Below are 23,775 nucleotides of genomic sequence, written 5' to 3'. Positions count from 1 at the left end.
GTTTTCTCCGAGTACTTCGGTTCCCCTAGCCAATATTCACTCCACCAAATTCTCCATCATCATAATCACCTGGGCAGGCTACAATAGGCAAATCAGTGGCCGCCGTGCCGAATGGACACAGTTGGATTCTACCCCCCACTAAGCGAATTGAAAAAAAAAAAGTAAAGTAAAGGTACCCCTGTAACAGGCCGTGGAGGCCCATATGGTTGTGAGATGTTGAGGTTGCCACATTTTCTAGACAATCGGCTCATAGATGGCAGCAATGTTGTCAGCCCTACGCGCCGGCCGCCCTTTACCCCCAAGAATATTCCAAGAATACTCTGTTAGAGGCTGAGTCGACCCCAGGGCCATAGTGCGGCTGGAAGGATTAGGTCAATTGAAAAAAAAAATTCAATTACCTCATCGGTACTTGAACCCGCGACCTTCCAGCTTGTAGCATAGTGCCTTAACCAACTACGCTACCGAAAATTAAGAATTATATAATGATAAATATTTTTAAAATAAAGTAGCCGCATAGATATCTTCGAAAATATTATTCTTAACCGTAAAATAGGCAAAATATGTATTTACATGCACAATCAAACCATGTCAACAATTTAAGAAGTGAAGTAATTCATACATATATCCAAATGAGCACACTTTTGGTTGCAAGAAAGAAATTTTCGTTTGCATTCACATCCGGTCCCTAGTTGTTGGAGCCTCTGCTGCTATATAAGCGATGGAAATTCTGTTGTGGTTGCAGATTCTGGATGCTGATGACGTCACCTGATGAATCTGAGACGGCGTGGCTCAACCTCTTCCAAATAGTGGACGAGTTCAGTACTGGAGATGAAATGGTCGAGATGTCGGCCTGTGGAATTGTGTTGGCAGCCCTGTCACTGTCTCTCTGCATTCTCCTGAGAAGTGATATGTAGACTTGTGAGTCACTGCATACTGAACCTTCGTAATTTAGATATTATGTGCTGGAAGGTATTTTATGGCCCAATTGTCAAGTTACATCTTTCACGAAGCACTTCCAACGATTTCTTCAGCACATAAAGTAGCTTTTAAGGAAATGGAGATTCGAGATGTGGGCTGGTTCCAGCTGACCTAGGACAGGATCTAGCGGTGGGCACACGATAATGAACCTTATGGTTATATATATATATGGTTATATAAAATGTGGGGAATTTCTTGATCAGCTGAGTGGCTGTCTCTTTCTGTTTTTATTGGAAGCTTTACGACAGTGTCGCTAGCTAGACTATGTAGTATCGATTGGTAGGATGACTGGCAAGGATCTGGAAGGAAGTGACCGTGGCCTAATCTCTGAATTACATGGGGGACTGAGGAGAAGCACGAAAAATCAGGATAGTCGGTGGGCGGCGGTCGAGATTCGAACCGAGCACGTCTCGAATGCGAAGCTAGAGTGTTGCCGTTAGTCCACACTGATCGGTAGCAGCTTCTGATGAAGGACTCGCAGTTTCTTAGTTACGTGTGCTTTAACGAGATTGTCAGAAATGTGACAATTTTAAATTTCGCTTTATTCCTAATTTAAGGTCAGTCAGCTACTATGTGCTTGAAATAAAACATTGAAATTGTACTAAAGTTCTTCTATTTTTACCTTTAGTCCTCACCGTTTCGTTTACAGTTGGAGGAGAAAAAATGTAAAAATGAAAGGACACGGTGGAAAGTTTCTTTGCAATTTTACGTTAAGTATTGCCACTTGTATTAGTGACTTGTAGACGGGGTTTGAATTGGTGAACCGATTTATTGGATACTCACCAGTCGTAAGTACAAGTAATCATAACACTCTAAAGATTACTGTAATTATAACATATAAACTAAAGTCTTCTATATCTGCTTTAAATAATCGTTACTAAGTAACAGATTTCAACAGTGGCTATGCCTTTACAATGTTTTCACTATCCTTTTCCTGGCAACGGGTTTGAACACAAGAACTGTCTCTTCGGATCACCAGGAAGCCTTCTTGCCATTTCTTATTCAATCACCATTGATTGTTACCCTCCAGAAGTCGACTCAATTCTCCAATTAATCTAATCAAAGTCAAAGTCGTATTGCGACTCACGGTCAGTCAGTCGCCCAGTCAGTCAGTCAGTCAGTCAGTCAGTCAGTCTTGGTGTCGAGCCCCATCTGGAGCTCATGACAAGATATTTATAATTGTTTGACGTTTACGGTTTTGTTTTTGTGGGACGCCCCTCTGAAGAGAGGATGGGTCTGTCTTTTATATACTCGTATGCTGCTTGCCCTTGCCAGCGCAGTCTTTCTCGGGTCCCAGTCCCTTGGAACTCGCGACCATATTTTATTGTCTGAGATTTGAGACTTCCCTTTTCGTCGCCTCCAACAACTCGCAGGGTCCCGGTGGAGGTAATCGACCCCACCTCCACACGGGTTCCAATCAGTCTGGTCAAAGTCAAAGTCACATTGCGACTGACTGTTAGCCAGTCAGTCAGTCAGTCAGTCAGTCTTGGTGTCGAGTCTCGGTATATAGTCACTCACGGACCACATAGAAAACCTATTCTATTGTTGTGGAGACTCGTATATTACGCAGTTGCCTAGCAACCAGTCTCGACGCGTATTATTATATCAGGGTTTACCGGCCGTTGCATAGACACGGCAGATCTTATATTATTGCCTGCGTATTCGTTGCCTCCGTAATGTGTTTAGCGACCCGTTGCCTAGCAATGCGTCAGAGTATTTCGCCATATTATATATATATAACTTCTGTAATATGACACCGCCTTCTCCTGAGTGCTTGGTCACTTGGTCACTGCTACATGCTGGAAGGTCGCAGGTTCGATTCCCGATGAGGTCATTGGATTTTTTTTTTCGATTTACCTGATCCTTACAGCTGCAGTATGGCCCTGGGAGTCGACTCAGCCTCTAACAGTAATGAGTACCAGGAAGGTTGAGAGTAAAGGGCGGCCAGCGCCTAAGGCTGACAACCTCACTGCCATCTGTGAGAAGATTGTCTAGAGAAAATGTGGGAGCCTCGACGTCTCACAACCGTATGGGCCTCCACGGCCTGTTACAGGGGGTAGCCCCCCCCCATTTGCTGTTTCTTGCTGTGCGCTAACTTTCAAATATAAGTAAAGAGGTTGAAGTGCCACGTTTTTGTTTATTACTAGACACACGTGGGAGAATGCAACTGGAAAGACAGAAAAGATCGTGTACTGTAACTTATTTGTACAGATTCATTCTTCGTTGCTTGTCGTTTCTCTACTTTTACTCCTTATGAGGTACGCAAGTGAAAGCGATTAGAGGAAAGTCGATCCAGCAGAGAATTTGAGGAAGCGAGCGGATAAGATATCGTGAAAGTTACACCCATTATTCTATACTGGTCCATGGAACACAGATCTTGTGAACCTGATAAAGAACTTCTCCGCCTTTTATGGAGACGGATAGTTCATTACCATATACACAAAATTTGACTCGCTATTGTTTCCTGTCCTGAGCCATTTCAATCCAGCATACACCCTCAAGCCAGAGATCTTTAAGATTTAATTTTAATATTATTTGTCATTCTATCATTAGGTCTTCCAACTGGTCTCTTAACTTAAGTTTTGTTATTTAAATGTTATATGTATTTCTCTCCCATCTGCTCCTTCTTGTGTTCATGAAGAGTGCGTGTTGCCGAGTCCTCCATTACGCAGGTAACTTCATTTCGCCTTGGTCCAAATATTCTCATCACTGACCCGTTCTCAACTATCATCAGTCTATGAACATAGACTAAAGAACAGCTGAGAAGAGGATAGTGATGATCCCTTGGGGGGGAAAGACCGAGTTTCACCCCCATACAATACAAACTGTTAGAATTACCGTTTCGTATATTTTAAGTTCTAGATTTTCATATGTGGGGCTGGTAACCAGAGGATTCTGAACTTAATTGAAAGAATCATTACCCAGATATGATCTGTTCTTTACTGTCGTTCTCTAGTATTTTAACTTTACCGTTTTTTTTAAGGATTTATTAATTTTCTTTATGTGTTATGATTTTAGCCTGCATTCAGTTGACGAGATGTGAACGTGTAAGTAGTGTTCCTTTCGTTCGCTTGTACTCCGACCTCTTTACTGGCGTCTGATAGAGTTTATAGTAGGATCATCACTCCAGTGACCGTCTGAGTTAGCCTGTCTCAGTCCTCAGTTGAGTGTTTGAGTCGTTACAGAAACAGATCGATACCAGTGCAGTATTCCTCCCCACAAGGTGACAGTTGGAGAGTGAGGAAATGAGTTCCAAACCGTGTGCATTTCATTTGTTTCAGTAGCGTCATCATTTTGTATTGATTCCCGAAAAGGTTGTAGGAGCTGCCTGATGTAATCTGCTATGTCCCTGCACCTGTGTATCTGTTGTACGTCTAACCGCAAGATAGGGTTCATCTCCGTCACTACATCGTCATGATCTTGGTAGCAAAGCCTGTCTGCTCAGTACACACACTAGTAGACCCTGCATTGCGCATGATCTTAATGCTGTATCCTCCTCAGGTCTGTCTCACTGTTACCTTATTAGTATTCCAAATGCACGTTTTCCAAAAGCTTCCCCATATAAATTGTGTATGTATCCTTGTGTCTTTTATGTTTAAGACATTGTTCATCGTAATCTTTTTCATTCAGTCATTCATTCTCCAATGGCTCTACAAGCTTTGTTGGGCCCTGGCCTCTTCTTCAGTTTCGGAATCTTTTTTACGCAGTCGGTAGGACAGTTTGGACTGATGATCAGCCCGTCGCAAGGCCGCTATCTGTACACACAGACATCCTTGCCTTGAGTGGGATTCGGACCCACGATTCCAGTGTTCGAGCCAGCGAAGACAGTTCATGACTCAGACAGTGCATTCCTACATTTCACTATCCTAAAACGCTATGTGACCTGTAGAAACCGTAATTTCTTCGTTATGTAATATGAATAAGTGCGTACTTGCTTCATTCTTTTAGGTCCAACTGATTTTCTGAGCGACTTTTTTTGTACTCCTTAATTTACTTTGAGACATTATGGTACAAGACTGAAGGTAGCATGTTCGATTGCCGATGAAGTCATTAGATTTTCCAGGTGACCTAATCTTTTCAGCCGCACTATGGCCCTGGGTTTGACTCAGCCTCTAGCAGAATTGAGTACCAGGAATCCTCCTGGGAGTAAAGGGCGGTCTGCATGTAAGGCTGACAACCTCACCGCTGTCTGTTAGCCGATTGTCTAGAAAATATGGGAACCTCGACGTCTCACAGCCCTATGGACCTCCACGGCCTGTTACGGGGATAGCTTTGCCTTTTTTTTTTACCTGAAATATGAAAGTCCGTTCACTCTCGCACGAAACAACTGGCTTCGGCATTTTTTAATGTAAACTAAAAAATAACAATGTTTATCATCTCTTTATTATTGTTTATTGCCATAATAATTCGTTTTTAACACAGTTTGTTCGTATTTATCATTTGATACAGTTCTGTTTACCATTCACCACGTATGCTGGACGGTAAATTAAACTATAAAATGAATTCTAATACCAGCTGCAACAAGATGCTAAGATACAACATTTTTTAAATTCGTTTAAATTCATCGTTGTCTCAACATGTTTCGACATTTACACTATCATTCTCAATGGTACGTACTTAGTAATAGAGAAGAAAATTAGCTGAGGGCTATTTTTCATGATCGTACGTAATTTTAAAAGAACTTATCATAACAGTCTTATATGTACAGTGACGTCATACATCACAACATGTATTAAATTCCTGTATGCACGTCAGAGATTCGTGTTTCAAAACCATGTAAAGAGACTCTGTGGTGAATAGATTCAAAAGAATCCTTTCATCTAAGCTGTATAAGCGTGGGGTTGTACTTGGCAGGGGCTCTTATGTTTTCTGTGGTTGCAGCTAGACTTTTTAGTATTAATGAATTGGAAGGAGCGGTTAGTCTGACTGAGGAAGACCCGGATAGCACAGTCGGTATAGCGACTGGTAACGTGCTGGACGGATGATGGGTCAGAGTTCGAGTCCCGGTAGTCGCAAGATTTTTCTCCTCTCCACATCGTCCAGACCGGCTCTGAGGTCCACCCAGCCTCCTACCCAATGGGTATCGGGGGATCTTTCCCCGGGGGTAAAGCGGCCGGGGCGTCAAGCTGACCATTTACCTTCAACTAGTGCGCAGGTCAAGAATACGTGGGTATATACATATTTATGACGTAGTGCCCAATTACTTAATAGAACAGGGACAACTTTACCTTAGCCTGACTGACTTTACATATTCTTACGTTTAGTTGTGCATCGTTGTAATCCATAGCGTTGTGTATTATCACAGTACATTCAGTTACAACATAAGTTCTCTAAATTTGTTTAAATTCATTATTATCCCGACATGTTTTCGATGTTTACAGTGTCATCCTCGGTGGTACATACGTAGTAATACAGAAGAAACTAGATTAGTGTTATTTGTAATGGTTGTACGTATTGTAATTGTATGATTTTAAAGGAATTTAAAAATTAATACTAACCGTTATTTCGAGAACATGTTCTCCTAATTTCACTATGAACCTAATTTCTGTTTGCTAATGTTGTTCCTAGATGTTTCGTTTTTAAACCTAAGCGATCTAAGGCATGTACTGTCTTCGTTCGCTCGGAAGTCGGAATCGTGGGTTCGAATTCCACTCAACGCATGTATGTTTATTGTGTATATGCGTTTATTCTTTGTGTGTGTGTGTGTGTTGTCCTGTGTTTAGGTCGTTTAGGTAGAGGTCTTACGACGAGCTGATCACTCGCCCAAGGAGTCCTTCCATCTGTAAAAAGATCATGAAACTGAGAAATCAGCCCTACGCTCCAAAATGGGAGCAAGAGGAGATAAAAAAGTGATGTTATGGTTTTGTTGCTGATTTTGATTTCCTGTCATGTTCATGGTATCTGCATTTACTGCTATACCACTATCTTGCTGGACTGTAAAACAGTTTCTTCGTTATGCTGTAAGTTATTTATATTGTCCCTCAACAAATTGGGGGCATGCGGTAGCGTAATTGGTTGAAGCACTATGCTACAAGCCGGAAGGTCACGGGTTCGATTCCCGATGAGGTCATTGGATTTTTCAATTGACCTAAACCTTCCAGCCATACTGTGGCCATAAGGTCGACGCAGACCATAACAGATGTGGGTACCAGGAATCTTCCTCTGGGTAAAGGGCGACCGGCGCATAAAACTGACAACCGTCATCTGTGAGCCGATTGTCTAGAAAAATGTGGGAACCTCGACGTTTCATAAGCCTATGGGTCTCCACAGCCTATTACAGGGGTAACTTTACCTTTTACCCAACAAACTGACGTCATCAGCATAAACGAATATAATTACTTTGGTGTTTCTTATTAGTTTTGTCTGGTGTTTCATGGTTCATGTGGCTCGGCAAAGTCCGGTGGCGATCTTTATTGGTATACGAGTAAATCTTCGAATTCCATAAGACGCGGAACTTTTCTGGACCAGTTGAGTGACTATCAAATTTTCGAAGAAGAGAAAGCGGAACCGTTGCTTCTTGTGTTTATGTTCCTTCTACCTGAATAATCGCGGAAATGAAGTTATACTGGAGGAAAGTGTAAGAAAGGAATATTCGGGCCGCTAACTGTTTCGGTTTCCATGGAATATACCACTAATCTTAGTAATTTTTGTGTTTGTAACAAATCGTCATATCGTCGACTTAGTTGATAATGGTTGTCTCCAATTTTAATTGTTTTTCAAATTATAAATGTGTTTAATTCCTTGGAGCAATTGGGCTATATATGCATGACTAAACTGAGTTAAATCACAATAGAAATTAGAAAAATAAATCCAGTTTGTTCCATCTGTTACGTTCTAGTCTCTGTGTTCCGGACATTGTATTCTGTTCCCCTATTCCACAAAATATGGATATTTAACCATTAAGATCTAAAGCGACTGTGTGTATTTAAGTGGAGGTTTTATTGCTTTCTGTAAGGTAAATTTTCATGCTTCTCGGTAAGGTTTCAGTGACTTTGTGTGTATTATAGATTATGTGGTTAGATTGGGTAAGGTTGTGCGTGAAATGGCCAGCGTCGAAGTAAACTTAATCGGGGTTGTCAGTTTCTGTTTCCATGTCGGTGTGTGATTTCCCGCTTCAATGACACAGAATTCTCCACTGCATTCTGACATGTGTTTGATGAATTATACTTTCGTTAGGAAGCGTCTGCGTCCGTTACGGCGTCATAATCTGGAAATCAGTTAACCCGATATACCGACCACGCTTTCATTTCACTTTTATTCTATACCCAGACGTCCTTTTAGCAGAACAACGGGTGGACTGCAATCTGAAGAGCGAACGTCAAGACGGCCGACAAGGCCAGCAGTATAAAATCTGCATCTGTTCAGTGAAGCACAATACTGATGTAAAGAGTTAACTTGGGTGGTTCCGTTACACCATTTGGCTTAATTAGATATCAGCTGCTGCGCCCTTTTATACAGTTCTTCACTTTATGCCTTGTACCTGGTATTGAAAGCGAGAAAAACTGTTCCCAGTTTTATTTTTGAGGCGGCTTCTCGAATGTCACTTTATTACTTTTCTAGCTGTAATTTTCTAGGTAGCCGTAGTGTTCTAACACAAACAGTGTGTCTCAGATGAAATGGCTCCAGATCTTAATGGGTACAAAACTTGTAAACACAGGTGCCAGTCGATATCTCCGTCTTTGCAAATGGTTGCCCATCATTGATCCAAGGAGACCTGTTCAAAAAACTCCGTGGCTTGAGTCCGCAAGCGAACTATACCGACCGAACGACTCCCGCTTGTCGGCGAAGTTAGTGCCAACTTTTGCAGATAGAGGATGTCTCATGGTCAGCGCAACGGATCCCCACGGCCGTTACTCTCGTTTTTCTAGACCGGAAGAAGACCTGTTGAATGTCAGTTAAATCGAATGGCTACATACTGTACATGATAACAAAACAAGACGTTCTGATCGCCTACTCTCCCTTGACACGACACGCACCACATAGAAAACGACGTCTCCTACAATTCTTCGCCGTGGGAACGTGTCTACCGAACAGTTGCCTACCAGCGATAGGGGGATACACAGTCCAGTCCAATGAATTGTTGCTGGTTCTCGCCAGCACAGTCATTGACCATATTTTACTGTCTGACTGCTCCGGGAGCCATTATACCACCGTTTCCGCGGTACATATACTGCAACTGCGGATATACAGACAGACCCACAGACTCCCCTCTGATGCAACACGGACGGTATACAGAATGACGCGTCCAACAGTTCTTCTGTTGTTGCATGTATTCATTGCCACGGGAACGTATTCACCGAGCCGTTGTCTAGCAACGATGAGGAGGATACACATACAGACGCACAGTCTAATGAGAGAGATTTATGAAATACGCTGTTGAGATGGGCTGAGGTGCCAATGAATACGTACCAGGTCTCTTAGAGATTGGTTCAGGCATTCAAAAGTTGATGAAGTGGGGATACACATACAGACGGCAAGGTGATTTCATAAGCCTAGTATTGTTTATTTTCAAAATAAGGATAGTATGCTCAAATAGTGAAAAAGGGTCCATGGAGAAGAGGCCTTCTTCAGAAGCTTGTAGTTACTAAGCTGTTAACGAAATTTCCCACGTCTGTGGCATCTGAAAGTTCATTGCCGTGTTCACAACAGCTCGCCACTGGTACCATACCTGAACCAGTTCAGTTCACATCCTCACACCATCTATACCTAGTATCACACCAGTTATTAATACGTATACATTTGATGCTCTATTTGCAGCTCACATTTAACCAACTCCATGGAGCAAGTTTCTTCTTATGAAGATGATTATGAATTGAAATGGATAGAGTAACAAGAGGCTGTGGATTGTTTGAAGTAGGGAGTAAGGAAAACTGCAGTCAGAATAACCGAACTCGGGACCTAAAATCGTACTCGGTGCCTACCGAACGCAAAACAAGATTACAGACCACTAGACCTCAACGTTCATAGTGACTATTGCTGTATTGGTGTGGTTTACAGCATGTCGGGGGCACGCGATAGCGTATGTGGTTGAGGCACTATGCTACAAGGCGGAAGGTCGCGGGTTCGAGTCCCGATAGGGTCAGTTACTCAAACTACAGCCCTGAGGCCGACTCAGCCTTTAACAGAAATGAGTAGCAGGAATCTTACTGGGGGTAAATGACGACCGGCACGTACGGCTGACAACCACCGCCATCTGTGAGCCGATTTGTCTAGCAACTGTAGAAGCCTAGACGTCTCACAACCCTATGGGCCTCCACGGCCTGTTACAGGAATAGCTTTACCTTTCTTTACTTTTGCAGAACATCGAATTTGTTGTTTAATTTGTGATTCTTTTAAGCATTTCACCGTTACAATTTCATCGTAAAAGAGAAATTTGATAAACGCGACATTTCCTTAAAAATATCTTGATGATAACGGTGGTTGCGTTCTGTATGCAAAAGCATTGACAGGAGCTATTATTCGTTGATTGTATAATCTTTGTTGCTGGAGACACATAATCCTAGCCAATATACAGTTCCGTTGCCATGCGTTAGCAAACATGTTTAGTTTGTTGAAATTGCGAGATTATGGCATTACACGGCTGTATAATAGTATTTCAGTTCAGCACGTGATCCACTAACCCTGTATCGCTCTTGCATGCTAACTAATCCTCAGTTTAACAATGGGTGTCCAAAAGCTTCGCCCCGTTTTGCATGCCTCATCAGTCGATCGACGGATTTCATGTTTTATCCTCCTTGTCTTTCCGGATTAGTGAGTGATCATGGTTAATACTTGAGGATCTGGAACATCCGTGGATCCAAAAAGTCCTAAAACCCAACTGCATCTAGCGGTGTGTTTGTGTTTCTGGTTTTGCGTAACAGCATATATTTAATTAACGATTATACATATCTCATCTAACCTTCCTGTGTTTCTATGGTCGCTGCCACCCTTCAACAGTGACCATAAATTTTTGAAGTGGCTGTATTTGTTTGCATCGCTATGTTTTAGACTACTGCGGGTATCGAAATGCAGTTGTTTTTGTGTTTTGTGCTGTAGTTAAAATGTGTACGAGTATATAGTACAATGGAAACAAGCGACAGGGGGTCGCAGTTGGAAAATATTGCCCAGAAAGTTAAAGTAATCAGAATGAAATGATTGAGGTAAGGTAATTCGCGAACTCCGTGTAGCGTAGTCCGAGTTTACAGGATTATAGTCGCTCAGCTGTTCAAGAAATTGCCGACCTTTTGTGGAATCCGAAGGTTCATGATTGTATTGCTAAAAACACATCACAGGACCCTATCTTGAGCCACATTAATCCAAAGAACACGCTCAGGCGCTGTTTTTAATGAGCATTTTAATATTATCTTCCAACTGCCCTCTTCCCTGCAGGCATCTCAAACTAAAATTATGTTTGCTGGATATCCAACCCATTTCATTTATCCTTGCTCTGATCAACTTCATAATATTGTAGCTTGTAGACCCGTTGCTAAGTAATGGCTGTCAACAACGTCCTAATCAACTATTTAACAGCAGCAAAGGAACGATGTTTTCTCTGCTGCCCTCTAAGCAACAATTTAACAGCAACAGAGGAACGATGTATTCTGTGCGGTCCGTCCCGAGGTGTTATAACGAGGTCAGTCAGTACGACAATGAAGTGCAGTGGAGGGAAGTGAAGACTTGGTTGGTGAGTTGGTGAGTTAGTCAGAGAACTGCACTTTACACACTTGCTTCCATCTTTATTGCAACTTTGTTTACAATTACTCCTTAGTTAAAATGAAATAATATTAAAATTAAAGTACTATATGTTTCGGGCATACTTGGCCATCCTCAGGCACTGTTCACGTGTTGAAATTGGTAAACTGCATGCAGTTGCCTGAGGATAGCCAAGTATGACCGAAACATGTAGCATTTTAATTTGAATGTTAATTTAAATTAAAGGAAGATCGTGTACAGAGTTGCATTAAAGACAGAAGTGAATGGGTGGAGTGATACATCAAGGCAACAGGGTGTTGAATTACAGTATTAGAGAACTGCAGTTCAGTCATTGTGAGCCATTAGTGCTAGAAACTGGTAGGTGAGGAAAGGGAAAAGTTCGGGAATCCAGAGTAAGGGGAGTGAGTAAGAAAACCGTTACCAGGCAACGACGACTGGAGACTGTAAAAGACTGAGAACACTAGTGTGTAATAGTGAACTGTAAAGTGTAGTCACGAGTCGTGGGTTAAAGTGTGCAATAAATAGTTCCACCAAACCAAACCCTGTCTAAAGTCATTCAGTCACTTGGCAGTATACAACGAAGAGCAGAAACTACTAATTATACCATTTTCCTCGTCATCCTCAATGGTTACTATCATTCCGCGAATTGAATTTGCTCTTAATTTCTTCGGGAATTTAGTTTTGACCTGTTACTCTATTTCACACATTTTAAAATGACTCCTTACTTATCTCTGTACCGATATTTTGATCTGCATTCGTGTGACGAAGCAAGAATGTCACTTAGTTGGAATGACTATGCATAAATTGTTGCCACTTTTTCACATTTTATCGGTAAATCTTGACGCTCACGCAGTGTTTCTGTGATGTGTTACATGAATTTTTTGCCAGGCCCGGTCTCTCACATGCAAAAGAAGTTAATTATTTCACCCGTTCCCGTGCTGACATACTGTGTGGCGTGCCGTTGCCATGGTAACCGCAGTGACGAGGAATTCCTCAACGATCGCTTTTCATTTTTCACAACTATGATATGACTGCCCTAATTATTTACGCACACATTCATGTAGTTTTGTCTCATACAGAATTCTCCCCCAGCTAATATATTTGTTGTATATGTGTTTTCTACCGCGAGGATAGAGGCAACAGGTTCTTCTGTACCAAGCTTCGTGGCACCACATCCCAGAAGGTCACAGTTTTAATTTCTTAGTTTCAAGTGTTAGAGAAACATACACCGAGGGTGTTGCGAATATTTGGACCGAAGATGGATGAAGCGACAGGAGGTTGGAGAAAACTGCACAATGAGGAGCTTCTTAACTTGTACACTTCTCCAAGTATAATTATAATGATGAAGCCAAGGAAGATGAGATAAGCAGGGCAGGTAGCACAAACGGGGAGAAGAGGGATCCATATAGGATTTTGGTGGGGAACCCAGAAGGAAAGAGCCCACTAGGAATACCTAGACATAGGTAGCAAGTTAATATTAAGATCTTAGAGAGGTAGGATGCTGTGGTATGAATTGGATTGATTTGGCTGCGCATAGGGACCAGTGGAGGGCTCTTGTGAACACAGTAATGAACCTTCGGGTTCCATACAATGTTCGGAAGTTCTTGAGTAGCTGCATAATTGGCGGCTTCTCAAGAAGGGCTCAGGTCCATGGAGTCAGTTAGCTTTAAGTGTTTACTTTAGTGATATTGTATCCTATCCGTTGCCCCTTGTACCCTGATACGGGGTTGTAATTAGGCATTGTCACGATGTATTTAAATTAGTCATATACTTTAATGAGAGCCCAATGTCATTTTGAGTCCGGTCAAGCGCCAGAACAGACGTGAAGCCTCAACTCAGGCCTGAGGTTATGGTAACGTGCTGGCTTATCGGCCCAGTCGCACAGCTTAGGAGATCGAACGACTTGTGATGTCGAATAGTTGGGTGTTTTACGAATAATTAACAGGAAAGGATGTAGAAAGAATCGGTCATGATCTATTTTAATATAATGTGACAGACGCCTGAAAGCCGGAATAGCGGAGCCAGAGTAGACTTTCATTGCTACGCAACGACTCGGTAAACAGGTTCCCGCGGACACAGCAATAGAAAAACTGCCGTTTCTACGCAGCGGCGAGGTAAACAGACCTCTATAACAATAAAGGAATTGTTAGGAAAGGGCGTTTTCTGCTGGCACCGCCCTAAGGCTATATAACGGGGATCCCAGGTCAGCTGAGAGCAGAATTAAGGGAGTCTCTTGGGACGACAGATGATTGAGAAGAGATGCAAAGAAAGGAATCTGTCTGGTAGTACTGAAGAAAATCTGGAAAATGAACACGATGTCTAGGCTCAGGGTAGAAACTTCAACCCTGAAATTTCGGAATACGAAGGAATGCGCCATTCCACGAAGAATGGAGATGAGCGCCTTGAGAAGCCACTGCGGTCATAGCACGGCTCATTGATGAAATGAAGAAATCATTTACGGGGCTCTCAGATTACAGCGTCTAGTGATAGTGTGATTGTGAATGATGGAGAGGAAAAGATTCGAAAGGAAGCTACCGTGGCCTAACCGAGATACTACCCCAGCGTTTGCCTGGAGGCACTGAATAAAGCCACGAGAAATCTCAGTCAGGATATGTGGTGCCCCTACTTAGAATGTAACCTAGTACTTGACGTATGAAAGCCCAAAGCGTTTCCGTTGTACCTGTCTGCGCGGTAAGAAATTAACTCAAACAATATCTTAAATGTGAACTCGTTCCGAAGTTGTCATTGTGTGTAACCGCTGAGCTAATCTGCTAATCTTCACGGTACTTAAGTATGTACTGTGCAGAAGCGAAAGAGCAGTAAGACTTTGTACGTCAAGCCATGCTGTTGCCACCTGTTGTCATCAGCACTCACTATTACTTTAGGACCTGCCATCTGTGATGTGTAATACGAACTGAACGTTGGAGCTCGCCGCTCAGAAATGGAATTACGCGTCTTTGTACAATGTTTATTTTTATTTATTTGTTTTGCCGGTACGTGATCAAAAATTGTACACATTTCAAGAAGAGAAAATAGTTTCCTTCTTGTATCTGTCGGACTGGGTTCGGGCTGGACGATCGAGGGATCAGAGTTCGAGTCCAGGTAAGGTAATAAAATTCTCTTCTCCACGTTGTCCGGACCGGCTGTGGTGTCCATCCAACCGCCAAGCCAATGGGTACCGGTGGCTGTTTCCCCGGAAGTAAAGTGGCCGGGGCGTGAAGCTTACCACTCACCTCAAGCTAGTGCCGAGGTCAAGAAAATGTGGATCTATACACCCATTCCCCCATACGTCTTCATGGCGTAGTACTTAATTAGTTAAGCACTGGGGCAACTTTACCTTTTCTTGCCATTTCACTTCTACAATTTACCGTGCAGTGGTTCCGAATTTCGGCATTTGGACCGATAATGGCCTGCTGTGTTCAACGTAATACTAGTTCTGGATCATTATCGGCATTACGAATTATCTTACTTATTTTAGAACTACCTTTCTTCCTGTTTTCATCTGTATCGACATGGTTTGTTTAGCTTTCGTTCCATATTTTCATACTGACGCGACGTATGGGGTTTCGGGTTTATTTTCCGCCGCTCTCAGTGTCGTAGAAAGTATGATGTCGATCGCTAAGATGATTAATGAATGATGAACGGGAAGGGATTTGGAAGGTGGCCGTAATGGCTTAATTTGAGGCACTTCCCCGGAATTTGCCTGGAAGGGCTAAGTAGAACTGCGTAGCACCTGAATCAGGATAAAAGGTATCCACACCGAAGTTCACACTTAGCACAGCCGGAACACAAGTCTAGAACGTTACCGCTACACCAACCCCTGGGTCCGACGTTCTGTAATCAGACCATTGAAGTGCATAAAAATGAAACAGTGGAAGTGAATTGAGAATAGTCGTAGTAGCTTCCTCAGCTTCCGTGCTTACGTCCTTACTGGCTGGCGACTCTCTCACAACGCTCTAAACTAACTAAACTAGAAAGGAGGAGGTGGAGGAGAAAGTTGTGAGGTAGTGAGAAACGCTACATTTTGGGAGGGTGAGAGTAAGAAACTGTATCTCCGGTTGAAGGTTCCCAGGCAGTGCCCGCTTCTCCTTCTGATATAATTAATGCATATGATCGGAATTAATTTTATGTGACGCTGGAAGGGGTGCATTAGAGTGAATATTTTAATTGTAGTAGACTATGTAAAGGAGACAGTTTACATATGATTATTTATGTATGTTATTCGTGGGAGGTGGCGTTGAACGTTGGCCTTGACATATCATTGGACAACAAATAGGACTAGAAAGGAATGCGGCAGGTGTTGAGTACGATAGCTTGTTTAACAAGTGATGAGAGTTCCTGTTAACTTCTCGGCTGGCGTTGAACTGTTGGAATTGGACGTTAAATGGGACACGCGAGGAGTCCGCTTTCACACAGCGGGAAAAACGGACTGTGGGAATTTGTTTATGGCTGCATTACAGAGTGAATTACGAATCCATGAGAACTGGGCATTGAATCTTATTATTATCCCTTTTCGCTGCGTACAAGTGCAGGAATAAGGGGTGAATATCAGAATTATATCATACTTGTACATTGTAAACTGACAGTATTACCAAACAAACAATAGCGTCGCTTTGCGAACATCTATAAATGTAGTAAGATTTGAGGTTTTCACGGCAGTGACTATGAAGAATGCCGCCTTCTGGGATGTGGCGCCGTGTAGATCATCTTCAGCCACCTGCTCAAGCTGGTTACTCGCTCGCAGATTTTTCTGCCCTGAAGATGGAGGCGATACGGTCCTCCGAAACGCCGGTTGACACAATGTCTACACGGCTCCACATCCCAGGAGACAGCATTCTCCACCTATAAGTTTTGTTTTAAAATATACACTATAAAATAGCAAATTCAGACAGTTTATAAAAGTCACAATTTTGAAATATAATACTGATCATTATGTTTAATATCGAAGCTCATATGATTTGTATCATTAAGTCTAAGACTATAAGTACAGCAATAAGATATTTAGTTCAGAAACATTGGTTACTGTGTATTTGTATTTTCCATATTGTAGATAGTCCTCTTATAAAGGTCATACATCAAACACGTACCCATATTTATCGATTTCTATAAGCCAAAAAATGAATTATATTATAATAGTGACAATTCTAGAAACCAGTGCGATCTTTTGAACCATTTTCGATAAATATCAATAAGTGTTTTTTTCATGAAACTCATTAGTGTGTTCACAAGCCTAATTAGAATAGCTGTAAAGGAGGAGTTCCTGGCAAGGAAGCGCGTGGAGAAGCGTTATGATCTCTGGAGACCTCAGTTCAGTCTCCATCCTCTCTGGTTCCTTGTCCTTGCTTTACATGTGTTCAGCATTCTTCTCTGTGCTACGTGTCCTAAGCGCAAATGAACAAACAGAACAAATCAAATGACTATGAACGGTGTCAAAGAATCCCGAATATATTGAGAAATAATAGATCACTGTGGTCGCGGTGCAAGGGCCAAAAAGGCCCACCCCTTATACATTCATTCATTTACCGACATAGAAATATAACAGCAAACGAACTCCGTGGTTCTATTGCGCAAGCGAACTATACCGACCGAGCGACTGCCGCTTGTCGACGAAGTTATTGCCAACTTTGGCGGATAGAGGGTGTCGAATGGTCAGCACAACGAATCGCCAAGGCCGTTAATTTCGGTTTTCTAGACCGGAGCCACTATTTCCTTGAAATAGCTCCTCAGTTATCCTCACGAAGTTGAGTGGACCCCGTTCCAGACTCACTACTTCTCAGAAAATGCAGTAGCGCCGGGAATCGAACCAGGACCTCTGGATCTGTAGTCAGAAACTCTGACCATTCGACCACAGAGGTGGTCCGAAATGTAACAGCACAAGATAAAAATATTAAAAGAACAGAAAGACTAAAAGAAGAGGGTCAATTAGGAGCTGGAGCAATTTAAAATCTCTTTAGAACCATTTAGAGCTAATATAGCTTTTAGTGTGTACATATACAAAGAGGGTGAGATTGGAGGGTCATGCAGCATGCACGGCAGAGACGTGAAATGCATATGAAATTCTGATGGAAAACCTAAAGGAAAATCCTTTGAAGATCGCGCATAGATGAGAGTATAATATTAAAAAGAATCTTCAAGAAATATGATGGATGCATACGGACTAGGTTCAATTGGCTGAGAGTATGAACCAGTGCCGGGTTCTTGAGCCGTACGGTTCTATATTTTTGTCTTCTCAAGAAGAATTCTTATTTACTTAGTTAATTAGTTAGAATGCACAGACAGGTGTTGAAGACATTTTCACGAGATATTTTAAATTGATGAGGACCTTCGGTTATAAAAGTTGTGACATGGAACTCTGAAAACGTCTGTGAGGGAGAGACGAAACTTTCAAAATGTAGTGCAGGTCCTACTTCGCAGTGGTTGCATTGTTCATCTGTCAACAGTACAATGGTTTGGGCAATATTAAGTAATATTTATATAGTTCTGAGCTTTGGCGGAATGAAATATTTCAGTGAAAAATCCGCCTCGTGTCCAAGTAGCACGGCTTGGTGAAACGGCTCCGCCATGTCACCAGTGATAGAACTGAATGGCTGTTTGGGTTCTCTCAGGGCTTGTTACACACTGGGTTGGAGGCGATGAGTATCCTCGTAGCATGCAAGTAAATTTGAAGGGCCGTCCACTTGACACTAACTTTAGACAGTTAACTGCAATACACAATGCCCCATATTCTTTTAATAAGATACATTTTAATAGAGCACCCTCATCTAAACCTAGACTTCCCAAATAATCTCTTCCCTTTTTCTCGTCCACCCAAAATCTTATATGCATCTCAAATCTACACCTGCGTTCTACATACCCTGCGCTTCTATTTCTCCTTCATATGATCGACCTAATAATATTTGGTGAAGAATACAAATTGTGAAGCTTCTCATTGTGTAATTTCCTCCACCCTCCTGTTTGTCCTTGTCTTTTAGGTCCAAACGTTTACCTCGCCACTTGAGTTTCACATACCCTCAAAATACCCTTTTGTCGTTCTTTAGAGCGAGAGACCAAGTTCCACGTCCGTATTAGAAGAGTAGGTAAAATTATAGTTTTGTATAGCTTAAACTGTATGTTTTAACGTACCAGAAGAAACGGAAAAGATGATAAACTAAGGGCAGCGAGCATTCTCTGAATTCAGCTCCTAATTTCTTATTTTCTATAACTAATTCCTTTGAATATTACCAGCAAATCGGACTTAAATTTGAGGAAGAAACTAGTGAAATGCTACATTTGGAGCATAGCTCTGTATGGGGCTGGAACATGGACACTTAGGGCAGTAGATCAGAAACATCTGGAAAGTTTCGAAATGTGGTGTTGGAGAAGAATGGAGAAGATCAGTTGGACCGATTATGTGAGAAATGAAGAAGTGTTAATTAGAGTCAGTGAGCAGAGGAATATCCTACATGAAATAAGAAAACGGAAGGCTAATTGGATTGGTCATGTTTTACGCAGAAACTGCCTTCTAAAAGAAGTTATTGAAGGAAAGATAGAGGGGCGGATAGAAGTGACAAGAAGACGAGGAAGAAGACGTAAGAAGATGCTGTATGACCTTGGAGACAGAAGTGGATACTGTCATTTGAAGGAGAAAGCTCTAGATCGCATTAAGTGGAGGAATTGTTTTGGAAGAGACTGTGGACCTGTCGTCTTAACAGATTACTGATGATGATGGTGATGTCGGCATTAGTTGTTCAGAATTATACTATATATAAAATTGAAGTATTAAAAATCGAGGAGTTTGTTAAGTAACAATTCATGAGATACTCCTACAATTTTTTGGTACACGACCGAATGCTCATAAGCGAAATAACGAGGAATACGTCTAGAGACGCTCTTAGGAAGCCCTCCCCTTACAGCTTGACAATACTGGTAGGTACCATACGTATAATGAACGTAGAAAATGTTCTACATGCACTAAAATAGTACAAAAATTGAGTCTTAGTATTGTTCCTGAGTTCTGAACAATTTGTTCATATTATCCTTGTGTGAATTATTATCATGCAGTCTGATAGGTGGATACCAACGTTTCAGAGGAACATAGTGCTTCCGTCCTCAGGTCGAGTGAACAAAGCTAGGAAAGTCGCCATATCAGAGTTTCCTGTTCTTTCTCAATTACCGCTTCGTTCCTCCTCTGATGGAGTAATTGCTCCTTCCCAGTACTTATAGTTGTCACCGCCTGGCTCTGATTGACCACTCCCATCCCCCAGTACCACTTTCCCAATTTAGTTCACTTCTACCTTGAAAAAGGGGGCAGGAGACCACAGTATGAATCTACACTTCTGTGAAAACCTAAATCTCATTCTAAAAACTTTTAATTGTATGGAAATATATTAACATTTATATTTATTTTTTATTTCCGATTATAATCACTTACAATAAGCCAGCAAGGAAGTGATTTAGTGATATGATCCCTATTCTGCTCAGTGCCAAAGGAATCTCTAATTTTCACGATAATACATAATTCAATCCAGACAATACCTCTCACTATTCATACTTTTGGGTTCACAGTGCCTCAGTGCTGATTTCTTTATCGGATATACTACTGTTTAAATAGTTATGAAAGCTTTAGATTTTCATAAAGAAATAAAATTAAGTAAGTTTTGAGGTTTTCACGGCGATGACAATGAAGAAAGTTGTCTTCTGGGTTTAGGCACCGTGTATTCTTCGTTTTGGCCGACGTTCCTCCGAAACGTCGGTTAACACCACATATACATGGTGCCAAATCCCAGAAGACTGCTTTCTTCAACATTAACTTCAATTTCATAAAGCAGTTATGTCCCTCAGCTTCCTCGGCAGGATAGGGGTCACACTTCCGATCCTTTACCAAAATAATATCTTCTTTGGCACTCTGTGGACTACAGTCCTTCTGTGAACAAAGTGAATATAGCGTAGTTGTTGCATCTCAGGAAATATATACATTCTCTATATAATTTATAACGCTAATAGCATGTCACAAACCTTTTGACTTTTCTGTACAATTCTTAATCCTATTTAGCACCAAATCACTGCACACACTAAGGGCGTATCACACATCTGCCCCTTAAAATTTTAATTCATATCTGTAAAACTGGGAAGACAGGAATTTTTCGCCACAAATTTCGTGCTAAAAATGAGAAAAGTTGAAGGATTTGTGCTGGATCTGTGTGTTGTGGTCTTCAAATATGGGTTTTGACATAGGAATGTTTATGTTGTAGAAGAACATTTCCTTTTATCAAAATGAATTGGCATTATTTCGCTTTAAATAGCAAGAACTCAAATCTGCTAACGTGGTAAATACAAAGAGGAAATGCTCTTCTAGGAGGCAACCGTGGTATGTAAATAATATTGATCTTTTGACATCTCTTTCCTGCATAGAGGACTGAGAAGTGATGCACATAATTAAAATCTCGTTTCTGTTTCACTTGGCACATCAGCAAGCACGGTTAGTTTCTATTATTGATCTAGAAACAGGATGACCATATTTTCGTCTTCATATTTCTGCCTAAGAAATTAGTTTTATTGATGATAAAAACCATTTGCATACCAACTAACATTTCTACTCAGCATGCTCGACTTCAGCAAGGTTTTGTATATATGCGTAATTCTTCACTCTGTGGTCGGCGTTTAGTCTTCTAGCACAAGAAGGGCCGCGCTATAGCTCAAGCGGTTAGTCGCTGGCTTCCCACCGCGGCGGCCCGGGTTCGAACCCAGGTCTGGTCAAGTGAGGTTTGTGGTGGACAAAGTGGCGTTGGGGCAGGTTTTCTTCGAGTACTTCGGTTTCCCCTGCCAATCTTCATTCCACCAATTGCTCCACAATCACCCTCACCTATCATCTGGGGATGGTACAATAGGCCAGAAGTGGCCGCAGTACAAGGGGCTTAGTCCCACCCCACTAGCAATAAAAAAATTATATAGCACAAGAAGAAGTATCTGGGTGCAGCAGTGGGTTGACAGAAAATTCAAATGTCATTGTGAGATAATTAACGAAATAACTTTCCTGTAAATTAAAACATCTCTAGGTGTCACCATTCTGTTGACTAAGCCACAATTATAAACCTTTTTCTACAGGGTGATGCAAATTAGACGGAATTGGTTCTAACTTTTATTACTTGACGTTCGTAATTCTAACTGTTATTCTCATCACACGTGTAAACCTTTCGTAGACGGGTGACTTACCCAGTTTCACAAAATCTATGAACAATTTGATGAACTGAGATTTGTTTTGAACCTTGTTCTTGCAGTTTCTTAAGAAGGACTTAACTATAAAAATACTTTGTTCAACAGAATACTCCGTCTTTATTAACTTGTCAAGTCTCCATTTTGTGTTCTGTCCTGTCATTTTGTTTACAGGATAGGTTTATGTGAGACGGTGGTGCGGTCCTTTGGTAAAGCGTCACCACAATGCAAAATTAAGGCTATTGAGTTTCGGCTCCGTCTTATTTCCGTCATTCTGTGTAAAATTTTACATTTTTCTTGCTGCCTAGCTTTGAAACTAGGAATATATGGTCATCTCAGCCATTACGCGTGGATGATGTGACCGACTCTTGCGTAACATATGCATATGTTCTCCATTTCCTGTTTAGCGGTAGGAAATCTATGATGCCGTTGTATAACGTCATGGGGCTGTATGCGGTGTGGCGAAAATGTGGCTGACTTTTAAATATCACGCTTTTCATTGTATGTTTTAAATATTTTCACAGAAATATGCGATAAAATAATTAACAGTAAAATACACATATGCTACTTCTCATGGTATGGTAAAGCATTCGTGCGTAAATCATGTAACCCATGCCCTCAGATATTTTACGTTCATTTTTCCGAGGATTTTTGAACTGCAGTTTCTGTTCAAAACAATGGATTCAGTTGTCGTGCAGTTGTTAGAAATTTACTGACGTTTCGGAGGAACGTACTGTTTCTATCTTCAGTGTCGAACAGTAATCAAAGCAAGCAGCAGCTTGTTACATTCTTGTTACTCGGTTATTTTCCTCTTCGGCCCTCAGAATTAAGGCAGGACTTCCTTCTGAAACGTCAGTGAACTTCTACCAAACTGCATGGCTCCAAAACATAGAAGACTGTGCTGTTTGTAACCACCGCTGTGGGAACCTCAAATATGAAAATTTGTTCTAAAAGTTTGTGATGATGGTAAATTGTTACAATTAATACTTTGCTGGACATTATCCATCATCTTGTCTATTCTAAAAAACAGTCTAGTTTCTATTAAAAAAAAACACAACGTTTCGAGAACTGGAATCTGTCCCCGTCTTCAGGTAAAACCTACTCAGTTGGGTCCAATAGACAGAGCTAGCCCCTATCTCCGGTCCGGAGATAGGGGCTAGCTGTCTATTGGACCCAACTGAGTAGGTTTTACCTGAAGACGGGGACAGATTCCAGTTCTCGAAACGTTGTGTTTTTTTTTAATAGAAACTAGACTGTTTTTTAGAATAGACAAGATGATGGATAATGTCCAGCAAAGTATTAATTGTAATGAAAATTTGTGTTGTTCACTCTAGTACCTTTACACGCGTCTTAAGAAAATACGATTTATGCTAAGAATATTTATAACCCTTTGCATTAATAATGTTTAAAATCTACATTATGGAATCCTTCTCGAGAACCTAATAGTCGCTCAGCCATTGAGAAAAGTCCTTTCATGGAACACACATTTTTAGTGCCCTGTTCATAAGTGCCCACCACTGAATTCTGCTCCAACCAACCAAAATGTTATATGCATTTCATGTCTCTCCCGAGCATGTTACAGATCCTGCTCCTCACATTCTTATCTGTTTTTTTTTTCTTGGCATTACAGCCCCAGTGGGCCTAGGCCTACCTCCATGAACTCCGTTCACTTTCGGTTTTTCTAGATCTTACACATACGATAGTACTCCTTGGGCGGGTGATCAGCTCGTCGCAAGGCCTCTACCTGTACTGAAGGCCCATAGAGTTGTGAGACGTTAAGGGTCCCACATTATCTAGACAATCGGCTCAAAGATGACGGTAAGGTTGTCAGCCTTACGCGCCGGCCGCGCTTTACTCCCCAGGAAAATTATTTAATTAATTCCTGGTACTCATTTATGTTAGAGGCTGAGTCGA

At 41.5% G+C, this 23,775-nt stretch overlaps 1 protein-coding gene across 3 annotated transcripts in view; it reads left to right on the top strand.

Annotated features, from left to right (window-relative positions):
• Positions 1-23,775, top strand: part of LOC111872507 (tectonic-2-like) — a 600,257-nt gene that overhangs the window by 574,507 nt on the left and 1,975 nt on the right. The window contains exon 10 of one of the 3 annotated variants that reach the window (XM_033754739.1): positions 743-918. In XM_033754739.1, coding sequence (XP_033610630.1) covers positions 743-914 — 172 coding nt within the window. In that variant the 3' untranslated portion in view covers positions 915-918. Of the gene's footprint in view, positions 1-742; positions 1,678-23,775 lie in introns of those variants that run through there. The other 2 variants (XM_033754740.1, XM_023866497.2) reach the window with 2 other exon arrangements.

Source organism: Cryptotermes secundus, unplaced genomic scaffold (assembly GCF_002891405.2).
Source record: "Cryptotermes secundus unplaced genomic scaffold, Csec_1.0 scaffold537, whole genome shotgun sequence".
Lineage (NCBI taxonomy): Eukaryota > Metazoa > Arthropoda > Insecta > Blattodea > Kalotermitidae > Cryptotermes > Cryptotermes secundus.
The sequence above is the reverse complement of the archived record's forward strand: the minus strand, read 5'-3'. Positions and strand labels throughout refer to the sequence as shown.